Source organism: Vicugna pacos, chromosome 8 (assembly GCF_048564905.1).
Source record: "Vicugna pacos chromosome 8, VicPac4, whole genome shotgun sequence".
In the NCBI taxonomy this organism is placed as follows: Eukaryota; Metazoa; Chordata; class Mammalia; order Artiodactyla; family Camelidae; genus Vicugna; species Vicugna pacos.
The window spans coordinates 14,512,343-14,525,259 of record NC_132994.1 but is presented as its reverse complement, the minus strand read 5'-3'; the positions used below and the strand labels follow the sequence as shown (position 1 = coordinate 14,525,259).

General features: G+C 40.4%; 1 protein-coding gene across 4 annotated transcripts in view; it reads left to right on the top strand.

The window, feature by feature from the left end:
* UBE3D (ubiquitin protein ligase E3D) overlaps positions 1–12,917 on the top strand; it is a 605,228-nt gene that overhangs the window by 118,716 nt on the left and 473,595 nt on the right. The window contains exon 10 of one of the 4 annotated variants that reach the window (XM_031680265.2): positions 12,556–12,915. The exons of the other annotated variants lie outside the window; for them this stretch is intronic. Within the exon in view, the coding sequence (XP_031536125.2) occupies positions 12,556–12,636 (81 nt within the window). The 3' untranslated portion in view covers positions 12,637–12,915. Of the gene's footprint in view, positions 1–12,555; positions 12,916–12,917 lie in introns of those variants that run through there. 4 annotated transcript variants of the gene reach the window in all.

Genomic DNA, 12,917 nt, shown 5'->3' with positions numbered 1-12,917 from the left:
AGGAATTATTATTAATATTTTAGATGTGATCATGACATTGTGGTTTTATTTTTCTACCAGTTCTTCTCTTTTAGAGATAAATACTGAATTATGTACCAAAAAATAGGTCTAGGATTTGCTTCAGAACAGTTCTGTGGCAGGGGTTCAGATGAAACAAAATGGCCATGTGTTGGTAGTTACTGTTTCTGGGTAATATTTGTAGGTTTATTATACTAATACAGAATATATTAGTATTTGAAATCTTTCATAAGTTAGAAACAAATGAAAAACATCTGAGTGCCCTGCAAATTGTTGGTGTCATGGGTTAAAAGGCAGAAGTTTGACCAGGGAGAGATGACTACTGAAGTATAATTGACTTACAATAGTATTTTAGTTTCTGGCATTCTAGTGATTCAATATTTTTGTACAATACAAAGAGGAGCCCTATCCTGATGGGTTTGTTCATAAGTTTGTCAGAAAGAAAACATGGTAACCCACTGATCTAACCTGTCCCCAACGTTTTCCCCTTCACATTTGTTTATTAGCATTGTACTAATGTTAGGAACCTAGGGTTCTTGAGAAAAGGAATGAGATCGTGCACCCTCATCTCATACGGGGTCTTGGTTGTCCAAAACCCTTACTGAGGGACCCCCAACTGGACCCACTCTCCTTTTCCATTCATTTCTCATACCTTAGGTGACCTCAAAGGAAATTTTGGAGAATTTTTTAAAAATATCTTTTCAAAGAAATTTTGTTTACCTCTAAATCAACGGAAAATAGAGAACATTTTCCAAAAGTGTTTATAGGCCTTATCTTTAAATAAACCAAGTGGAGGAGTTCTGAGAGCATGGCAGACTCAGTGGAGTTCATGTTTGTGCTCACAGCCTTTGAGTAGTTTAGGTGGGTTAAGGACGCCTAAAACAGTGGATGAGCTTCACGGTTCTCTCCATTTCCCATCAAAATGGAGCACAGTCTATTTCTCATGGCTTTGCAGTCCTTACCCTCCTCAGATCAAAAGTCATGTTTCTGTGTCTCGTCTCAGAACTTCTCTCATCCTGAAGGAATCATCTCGCATTTTATTGTAAAGGCCCCGTAGATACTTACTGTTCATTTTGCAGCTCAGCCAGTCATGAATTTCAGACCCCATTTAGGTGAGTGGAGGAAAGCTGTTGGCTAAGCTGTCGTCGTCATCAATCTGGGTAGGAGATTACCTACTGGGGGCCAGTCACAGACATCACAGTGTCTCATACAGTCCTTGCCCAACCAGAGGAAGAGGGAAGCCCCACCTCACAGCTGAAGAAACTGAGGAGGCGTGAAGGCTGGGTAATCTGACCGAATTGCCTCTGGGAAATACACATGCTCTTTCTCCTATGTCAGGAGGCCTCTTTCAGCTGTTAGGTGTGCCCCCTGCAGCTTGCATGGAAGTCTGCAAGTTCTTCATCAGCCAGTGACGTCGTCTCGCAGAACTTGCATTTCTGTGGGAGGATGGCAGAGGGAACTGACAGTGAGCTCTGGAGGCCAGCAGTTAGCTGATTTTAAGGGTTGCTGGCATCTCCCAGCAAAGTGTAGTTGAGCTCTGGTCATCGCCAAGTACTCAGTGCCCCAGTAGCCAGAAAAGTCCAGTCCACGTTGTAAGACACTAGTGACTGAGCGGTTGTAGGTCATGTTTATGTCCATCCATTCATTTCTACTGCTCTGCAGTGTCTGATGAATAATCCGTCAGACTCTTCTTTCTAGTTAATGTTAGGATAAGTTGGATGTATGTAGGAAAAGCCTAATTATTGTAAATTCAGCCAAACAATTTCATGCATTAAAAACCCATGGCTTAGTCAGTAATCCTGGATTCAGAACTGAGTTTCTGTGGAATGAATTCCATCACTAACCAAGGATGTGTAGGTTTGAACCCCTTGTGTTAGCTGCCCATTACCCACCTTCAGAGATGCCCCTCCCTACATAGTTCAGTGGCTTGTGGACTCGGAGTTATTTGAAGAGTAGCAGGTGATATTTTACACTAAGCCATCTACATTCTTATATTTGCAAACAGCACAGGTTTGCAGCTTTTTCTTCAGATGCAGTGTCTGCAGTTTCTGAACCTGTCCCTGGTAGGTATTACTGCTACCAGGTAGTAGAAGCAAAAGAAAGCCTTATGTAAGCCTCAGATATTTTATATACACAATCAGCCATTTGTGCTTCTTCCTTTAAAAAATAATTAAAGAAGCATGAATTTATTCATGAGCAGCAGACAGAGAAGATGCATCTGTAGCAATATTTAAAGTACATGAAACATTTACATAGTTATAATAATGATAGTTATTGAGCCTTGTCCATTCCCAGGCCTGCCGGGCCATTTATGTCCTTTGTCACTAGTGCCCACAGCCGTCGGTGGGGCTTTCAGCTCAGAGGTGTCAGGGAAGGGATGCTGTCTCGTCTCTGCCTTAGTCCAGAGCCTGAATCTTTGCTCTCCCAGGCCTCTAGCTGCGTACAGAGTACAGTCTTCTCACACCAATCTGCCTTCATTTCTGTCTGTTTCATGGATTCTGTCTCTAGCTTTACAGTCTTTCCATATCAGAGTGCAGCTGTGTGCACTTTCCTGGAATCCCCCTCATTTCTTCTGGCTTCTCCTGGAGCTTAGATGGCAGGTGTAAAAGCTACCACTCTGAACCCTGGGAGCCCTTGATTACTCCGTGCTCTTTTCTCCTCCCACGCCCTAAGCTGTTCTTGACTTGGAGGTGCTCCACGAACAGTTCTATAGAGAAGAGCCCCTCTTTGCTTTCCATGCGGCTTAAAGCAGAAATCAAAAAAGAAAAAGAAAAAAAAATTGCATAGCATTGTCCCCTTCAGTGTACTCCCTTCTGTAGGGACAAGCGTTGACTTTCATTTGGTAGCTATAAAATCCTCCTGCTCCTCCTCTAAACAGATTCATTACAGTTTTATGAGCGCTGTTTATTTACAGCAACTCCGCATAACAGGCTTAAGAAATAAAAAGTATTTATTAAAAAAAAAAAGCATCTATTTCCATGCTTGCCTCTTTAAAGATTTGTGTGCTTTAAAATACTAGATTTTCAAAGTAATGTCTCAGTAGTAAGTGGCTAAAGAAAACAGGACTCTGGTTACAGTTCGTCCCCTCTCTCGCTGAGCCTTAACTGTGGTTTGATTATTCCAAGTCGTAATCCTTTCTACTGAACTGACCCAACTATACTAGTATAACTTACCCTGCTTTCTAAACCTACAGACAAAAATTCCTTTCTGAGATTCCGGGCCAATTTCTCATTTATCCTGCTGGCTCTCCTTACTGGCCAGAAGCTTTCTTCTCTAATCAAAGAGTCATTTTCTTTTAAGGAGGAGGGCTTTAACTTGCCCTTCTGTCTTTTCTTTCTCCTCCTTACTTCTAACCCGGAAGAAGTAATCTACTTTCTTCTTAAAAACCAGAGCAACTGCATCATTTCAACTGCTACCAAATCCGGCTTAAAATTGGAATATTATGGATTCTTTCTTCCACTAAAGTTACTATAGCAATTATCTCTTACTGCAATTAGATGGAATGAACGCCAGGTTCAGAGACAAAGACCCAGTTGCTCACCCAGCTTTGTTGCTTGATTTTAGCAGTGAGCGAAAGTTACTCAGCTTCTCTGAACCTTGGTTCCTCAGTTATAATTTGGGGACAACTAAATTAAATATTTAATTCAAGTGGATTTTGTAAGGATTTAGTGATATGAGACTATGCCTGGTACTTAATTTATTCACTGCATAAAAAACATACTAACATCTACTAAAGAGTTTATACAAACTATTTAAAAAATTAACCCCACTGTTGGTAGGTTTAAAAAAAAAAAAAGAACGTGAATTCACAGTTAACCAATTTGCAAGAAAAACAATTATTAAACAAACATTTAGGAGACTGTTTAAACTCACATCAATTAAATGAATTCAAAGAGCATTGAGACGTGATTTCTTTTTATTAAATTAACACTAATTTTAAAAAAAGACCTGATTCTGGTGGCATTATCTATTGGTACAGTTCATTGGAAAAAATATGCATCAAATTGTATTAATATTCATACCTTTTAAGCTAGTAATCCCATTTCTGGGACTCTGTCCTAAGGGGATATTCTAAAATATTGACAAAATCTAGAAACATGATAGTAATTATTTTATTATTACTTTTGATCTTAACAAACCTCGGAACAACTTCAGTTTGTAATAGATTAAGTTGTGATGGATTATTTTGCAGCTATTATAATAATAAAGACTTACTGAGCAGCACCTAAAAATGTTTATGATATAAAAAATATGCACGTGTGATAATCAGGATGAGAAAAGTGCATCTTAAGGCTACATGGAAATAGACCCAAGTGTTGATTATGTTAAGGTATTAATAGCATGTTTCTTTTTCCTTTTTTCCTGTTTCCCCAAATCTTTTGTACTGTTACTTTTAAGATTAAAATTTGAATTTTAATCTAATGTATTCAACCTGAAAAAAATATTTGTTGAGTGCCATTATGTGTCTGGAAAATTTGCTGTAGCCATTTGGGTTTTTAAAAAAAAACACCAGAATCTTTTCTCATTTTTTTACTCTAGGGCAATAAAAAAGCAAACAAATGTGCTTAGTGACCATTTAGAATAAGTACTTCATATACAACCTAAGATTTAAGGTGCTATTGTGTGTAACCTAAGAGTTTAATGCCAGGCTGTCAGCCCAACTCATGTTACATAGAATGGTGTTCTGTCTCACGCTAGCCATCTGCTTTGGGACTCGTTCCAAAATTAACTTACTAGCTTAGTCAGGTCATTCCACTGAGGAAAATGGGATTACAGTGATATATTAACCATAACATCAATGTGAACAAGACTGTAAATAATGCATCTCAAAGCTACACTTCAGGTAACTGGATTGAAGTAAGCTAGACAAGGTCATTTGCAAAGTATTGTAGCATTATTTTAGTTGAAATTTTTATTGAAATAATTGTAGACTCACTCACAGTTGTAAGAAAGAGTATGAAAGATGGCTTGTTACACTTTGCCCAGTTTCCCCCAGTGGTAACATTTTACAGAACTATGGTACAGCTTTCCCGTCTTACTCAGATTTCCCGGGTTTTATTTGGACTCTTCTGCGCGCGCGCGCGTGTGTGTGTGTGTGTGTGTGTGTGTGTGTGTGTGTGTGCACGCGCACACGTACAGGCAAGTGAATGACGTTCTATATAATTCCTGGGTAAGTCTGTGCAGCCTTCACCACAGTCAAGACACTAAACAGTTCCATTGGCACAAGGATCCCTCCTGTTGCCCTTTTATAATCACACCCTCTCTCCCCTCCCCTAACCCCTGCTAACCGTTACCTTGTCTTCTATTTGTGACATCTTGTCATTTCAAAAATGGTATATAAATGGCATTATACAGTACGTAACCTTCTGAGCTGGATGGAAGTCCCTGGAGAATCTTCCAGGTTGTTGCGTGTATCAACGATTTGCTGCTTGTTATTGCTGAGTAAGTCTTCCATGGTATGATGTACTGCCAACCATGCATCTGGGCTGATTCCAGGTATTTAGCTATTAAAATCATGCTGCCGTGAGCATTCATGGACAGGTTTTTGTGTGACCATAAAGTCTTCCTATCTGAGATAAAAGTCCAAGACTGCAATTGCTGGGTCATAGAGTAATTTCAGGTTTAGTTTTAAAGGAGACTGCCAAGTTGTTTTCTAGAATGTCTGTACTGTGGGTTTGAGAGACATACCCCAAGTATGTATGGGAGAATTTTTTCTTTGCCAAATTATTCTGAAGTCAAGTTTGTGACACTTTTCTTTAGCTGAACTAACCAAATAGTTTTGCTACAGATACTGGATTTAGAAAACTGCATCAGGGCATATTAGACGCTCCTCCCTCTCAACCCTCTCCACCTCCAAAAAGCATTCACTTAACTCTTAATAGTCTAGCTTTACACAGTGGGTCAGTTTGAGATTCTTGGCCGCTCCAGTCTCTGGATACCTAACAAAAAGGACTCAGCTCTCCCTTGGTCAATGTTGGGCCCAGTCTCCTTCATCAATACCAGGATATTGGTCTGCACATAATTCGTTTTTTTCTTCCTTGTTTGACAATCTTACTGACTTTCTGAAGAAAAAAATTCATTTTTTGAAAGGATTTTTGGCCACGCTATACCAACATCTTCATTTTGCACTGGCCGGAAACAAAGGCACTGGAGTAAGGGGAACAGACCCATGTGTGAGTCCTTCCTCTAATTTGCTGTGTCACTGTAAATACATCAGTCACTGTCCCTAAGTTTGCTCAGCAGGATAAAATGCTCTCAAACTCTAGTGTGCATCAGAATCACCTGGAGGACCTACAGGACACCAGTTACTAGGCCCTGCCCCTGGAGTTTCTGGTTGAGCAAGTCTAGAAAGGAGCAAGAGAATCTGCCTGACTAACAAGTTCCCAGGTGATGCCAGTGAGGCTGGACCAGAGACAACACCTTGAGAACCCAGGCCAGATTACCTTAAAGTGCCCTCTGGGCCCAACAGTTAATAACATCCCCTCACCTTCTTCCTCCAAAAACAAACAAAAACCTCTTAAGTATGCTTCTGGTGAAATAAGTTATGCATCTCCCCCCCCCTGCCGCTTTTTAAAAGTGATCCAGATATACAGTGGAATATAATGCAGCCATTAAAAATGCCATAGAAGAATATTCATTGTCATGGAAAGATTACCACAGTATGTTAGGTTAAAAGGAAGCTATATACTACAAAACAGCATATACAGAAATACCAGTTATACATAGAAACTAAATCTAAAAGGATACATCCAAAATATTAATAGTAGTTATCTCTGAATAATGGAGTTAAATTTTTTTTATTTTCCTCTTTCTCTATGTTTCTGCGTTTTCTCATTTTGTCTATAATATATTTATAGATGAATTATTAAAACAAAGTCTTACAATAAGCAATACAGGTCTTGACTTCTCTAAGTTTTAATAATTACAGTAAAGAACTTGTTGAATATCAACCAACACAAATAAGGCTGCTCAACCAAGAAAGAAAATTGTCCAGGACAGTTACAGAGGCAGCTACAACCTTCCTCAGCCTTTTTCCTAAAAACTATGGGAGATCATTTTGTGCCATTCTTTTTACTTGACAGAATTCTGCACTCATGCACCTGAATAGACCTGGCCCAGGACCACTCAATACCACATCCCTGCCTGATGTTTCCTGGCACTTTTCCACTGTTACCTAGTGGGACCCACGGCCCTGGCCTCACAAGCTAGTCCCTCCTCCCTTCTTGACAACGGGTTGGAAAGTATTTATGTGGAAGAAGCAAGTCTCTCCTTTGGTTCCATCTCTATTAGAAGAAATCATATTTGCAGCTAAAATAGGAGAGTTAAAATATCACAGAAATAAATCTCTTTAGATGACAGGAACCAGCTATCTGCTATGGAAAGTTGTTTTGGTCTCCATGTGGGTTTGTGTCCCCTGCTGGAATTTCTTATCGTACTGATGTCCCAAGTACGTTGTCTTCTTCAACATCCATGCTTTTCCACATTAAGATAGATCAGAGCGAGTGTGGCTTCCTTGAGATACGATTTATTAAAGTGTCTTCACTGCTGAAAATTTTAATGAATTGATGCTATAGAAAAACAATCCATTTCTGAGCCCAGGTAACTCCGTTTCTGAATAATGCCTCATTTGATCAGAGGCATGTTGCCAACAGGGTAGTGCAGTGGCGATTTTCAAAACACCACTCTTGTCCAGAGCTGCAGTGGTACCGCCGTTCCTTTCTGCCCAGTTCCCTCCTGTACACATTCCATAGGAACGTGAAATTGAAAGGACCTTTTGATTTCTGAGTGACGGTGTATTTATTGTGGTAGCACGGTTTAACAGTATTCATTTTAACACCCACCCACATTGGTATCGTAGAATTATTATTTCCGTTAACAAATATGTTTTGTGCTTGAGAAGACATATTTTTATGTAATAACTAGACTGTTGCCATATGAACGCTTGCCTCATGGGTTTGCTATCATTAGCGAAGTTACTGGGTTTGCCTTATATAACTGGGAGCTTCAGTGACTGCTCAGAATGGCTGGTTCCCTGCAGGGCTGCGGGGGCACCATCCCGCACCAACAAGGCTCCACAGTCTGCTTACCCTGAGAGGAGTGATGAGAAACTTACATCTAGAACTTTCTTTTTTTGTTGAAGAATAGGCTCAAGACCCAGGAACTGCTGCATTTGTCCTCGTGTTCAGCCCCATCTGGACATGAAGAGGCATCAGTCCTCTTTCTTTCACATGTGCCTCTGTCTCCTGGTCCTTCACACACTGCTGTCTGCTAGAAAACACAGCTGTGCTTTGCTTCACTGGTCCCTGGTAGATGAAAACCAACAAGCCCTTGATTGCTCTGTTAATTATCATAGTGCATCCATGGCCTAGAGAAAAGACAAAGTAAAGGTTTAAATCACGTCACAGACACTGATCTTACTTGCTTTTTTCCTCCTTTCTGAAGGCTCTTAGCGAATTCATGAGGAAACCCTGGAGTTGGAAGGCTGCCCTGATGTTTCCTTAATCTAGTATTTCTGTCCACATTTAAGAGGATGTAGAATTGTTGTCATTTAAGAGGGATGGTATCTTCCTCCTTGTATTGCTTCTCGCATCTTTGGTCCTTTGTTCCCTCCTTCCTGTTTGCTACGAGTTCGTTTAGCAAAGCCAGCATCTTTTAGTGGAAAGAAGTTTCTGCCACCCTGGGCCATGCCAGGTGTTCCTGCCTCTCCTTGTCGTCACAGCGTTCATAATCAGAGTCACAGCTACCTCGTTCAGGCGACGGCCTTGGAAATCTCACTTCCTTTCATAACCCAAGTATGGTCTTCTTCTGCCAGCAGTTGTTAGGTGTCTGTCTTAAACCTACTCTACCCTATTAGAATCCTAGTAGGGTGTTGACTGTCTCCCCCACTCACATGTCAGCACCTGGAGGGAGTGCCGCCTTCTTCTCAGTGGGGTCTGTGATGGGACAGTTACTGGCACAGGGATGGTACTTAATGGTTGAATGAATGGAATGAATGAAGCCAGCCTGTCAGCCCAGAGAGGAAAATCTTACACATTTATTCAGCTCAAATAGCTGAATCCAGTTCGGGATCAGCAGATACAAACTACTATGTACAGAACAGATAAACAACAAGACCCTACTGTAGAGCACAGGGAACTACACGCAATACCTTGTAATGGCCTGTAATGAAGAAGGATATGAAAAGGAATGTATGTATATGTATGTGCATAACTGAATCACTATGCTGTACACCAGAAACTAACACAACATTGTGCATCAACTATACTTCCATTCAAAAAGAAAATTCAAACACAGAAGTACTCAGAATGAAAAAAAGAAGTTGAGTCCAGGTGTCATCTACACAGGCCTGATCGATGTTGAGTTAGTGAGTCAGGAAACACTGTGTCACCCCATTGTTGTTTAAGACTTGAAATAAATAAACGGTATGCTTGAGAAAGTCACTCTCTTTTATTACTTTTATATTTACATTTATAGTGTGTATTTTATTTTGTAAATGAAGTTTGATCCTAGAAACTGGGTTTTATAATAGAAGGTACAAACTCTATTCTATGCCAAAAAAGGATTTTAATTCAGAACGTAACTTTGACCATGAGCCATACCTAGACAAAAAATGTATTTAAGGCATAGTTTTATATATATATTTTTTAAGTCTACAGTACCCTTTAAAAGGAACATATTTGTGTCTGGCTCTGCTCCTTACTCTAAAGAGGCTTTTCTAAAGCGCACTGTTATTTTGAAACTCACATTTTACAGCATTTTACAGTTTTATCTGTCTTGTTTAACACGCCTCAAAGCATTTATGTACCTTTTTTTTCAATGCTAATTTTATCTTGTGCAGTCTGCTTCGACAGCACATCTTTTTATTGATTGAAATTGCAAATACATTGAGGAATAGAATTTCATAGTATAATTTTGTTAACTAAGATAAAAAGAACATTCAGAAGTGTTTAACATATTATGTAATTGTATGGAAGCCTCATAGAGGTAGCGTTCGGCCAGCTATTACAGCAGCCTGGCCCTGTTTATTGTGGTTTGAGAAGATTGTTTTTAGGTGGTGACTCAAAGTAGAGACATTATTTTTGGGCTTTTTCACTCTCTCTCCCCCTTTCCATTCCCAAGTGTCCAAATTCAGGTGCAGAGACCAGAGGGAGTCAGACCTTCCAGCCAACATGAAAAGAGCCCTGTCTTCTCTAGTTTCTAATAATTACTTGTAGTTTTGTAGCTGGATATTCCAGGAAGGTGGCAGCGGAGCCTGAAGCTGTAGCTGTACTCACAGACTCTGAAAAGCGTTCAAACTTTTACTTTTGGGAATAAAACTGAAAAGATGAAATACAGGGATTTTTCTCAGTGTAGTGGAACAAAATAAAATTATCCCCTCTTAAAATAAATGGCAGTTAGGGAAAGCAATTTTTCCTGTCATGGCTAAAAGCTCGGGAACACAAAATCAGCATTTGAAATATGTTAACTCACAATGTTTTAAATAAAAAGAAGCTAGAATGCATTGTACAGTTCCTGTTCCCAAGGATGATTGCAGTTTTCTTGTTATTAAGTCCTGCAAAATGCATAGTGTACTTGGCAGGCAGCACTATAGAAAGTAAAGATGAAAAAAAAAAGACGTATTAGGTCAAATTTAAAGTTTTTTCTTTTTTGGTGGGGGGCTCCATCTTGCATTATTTATTTTAATCAGCTCACCCTCTTATGTAGTTTTCTCCATCTTGAGTCCATATTCACAGGCATGCGGAAAAAAACAAGTCTTTAACAGTTGAGGCAATAGTGAAGATTTAAAGTCCCCAAACCCCTGCAGCTTTGTCTTGATCATCTGTAAACTTACCGTGGGAACAGCCTGGATAAGGAATCAAAATTTCTCCCTGAACCCATCATTGCTACTGACTAGCTTTGTACCTTGAGCAAGTCACTTAATTTTTCTGAGCTTCTGCGTCATCATTGGTAGGACAGAGTTTCAAATGCCTGCTTTACCTCAGTCACCAGACTGGGCCGGGGATGAAGAGTCAAAATAGGAAAGTGTTTTACAAGTTTCAGTTATGTCCTGTTTTAATTCCCATTTTGCAGACAAGGGAAGGCTGAGAGAGGTTAGCAAGCTTGTGGAAGGTCACAGAGCAATATAATTCTAAATGTCAGCATTTTTCAGCATTGGCACTGGCAATGCTTTGAGACCGATCACTCTTATGGGGGACTGTCCTGCATTATTGGATGTTTAGCAGCATCCCTTGCCTCTACCCACTAGGTGCCAATAGCATCCCCCACATTGTGCCAACCAAAAACATCTCCAGACCCTGCCAAGTGCCCCTGCTGGGCAAAATCGTCCCAGGTGGAGAACCACTGGTCTTTATGATTCCAGAGTTCAAGTTCTTAACTGTATTTATGGAGACGCTGATCATCATCGGTTATTCTCAGAAGTTCCTGGTTTGGGATACTCCATGACATAGCACTTTTCAGAATTAAAAAAAAGAGATAACTGGTTTTCATCCATCATCTTTCTGTGTCTGAGTATTAGCAGTGGCATTTGTCTTCTTTGGAGGGTCTCCGTAAACTGTTCTTGGAGAAGCAGCATCTCCCGATAAACAGTATCCACTGTGAGTCAGAAGCCAGATTCAACCACCCTTACGTCTCCTTCCCTGCGATTCCATGATCATCCCTCAAGGCCCAGCTGGTCCCTCTTGAACAGCCCCTTCTCATTGGAATAGTCATGGGCTCCTGAGATCTGTCATCAGCTGAGAGGCCAGAGAGAGAAACCTATGTATTTTCGTAACAATTGTCTCACTTACTCTTCACAATAAGCTCTGGAGGTCTGCGTCAGTTGTCCCTGTTTACATTTTGCTTGGGAATCTTAACCTTCCTTCTTGGCCTGCTCCTTCCACTGGGGTGTTCTCATGCCGAACTAGATACAGAAACTCAGCAGGAAGTTGATATGGAAACCCAGCAGGTGCCTCTCTCACCAGCACGGGATGAAGAGTAACATCCTTCTGAATTACTCACCATTAAGCAGGTGCCTTCTGCCCTGCATGACTCTTGCTTTTGCTTTTCCCCTTAACAGGGATCATTAAATACAAGCCTCCTTCAACTGTGTTTGGGGACTCAAGTACCAACTGTCCGAGAGTAGAATGTTTTGCTTCTGTGGCTCACTCTTCCCCCGACAAAAAAGGCCTGGGACCAGCTTCCCATTCCTCCCGCAGCGTTTCCCCATCTTTCTCTCTCGTCTGCATTCCGCTGCCTTCCTGACACTGGCAACATCCCCAATTTATTATCACCCCTGAACTAAAACTTTCTGAACGCTTACGAGTGACTGTATTGTTAGTTTCTCCATTATCTAAAACTGTTGGGGAATTAGACGCATTTGATCTGGGCCTTATCAACTAGTCTGAAAATATTCCGTACCTAAGCCTCTATGAATTAACCTTTTTAAAAACAACTGAGGTTTAAGATAAATAGCTACTGACAAGCACAATGAATAGAATTATGTGCTGAATGTGATTAAAAGCATTGACATGACCTAAAGAGAGGTTGGTGTAATTACAGGTCGTGATGGGGACCTGGAATTGTCCAGGAATCTTTGAGACTCAGAATTCTGCTTATGGAAGGTCCAAAACAGCCATTTGAACCAATGGGAAAAAGAACTGGATTACTTCACATTGATGCAACTTTAGTGTCAATTAAAACTTTTTTTTTCTATAAAGTGCATGTGAATGATTTTAATTACTGTAGAGTTTATTTTAAAAAGGACTCACTGGCTCCTGCTGTAAAATGGCCATGTCTGGCTGGACCAAGAGTCATTTTTCTTAGTAGACCAGTGAGCATCCTTACTCATCAAACTCACCTGATTCAGGCTTGATGCGCACTTGGCCATTTCATCGTGTTATAAAAGGAAAGCACTGTGGGTT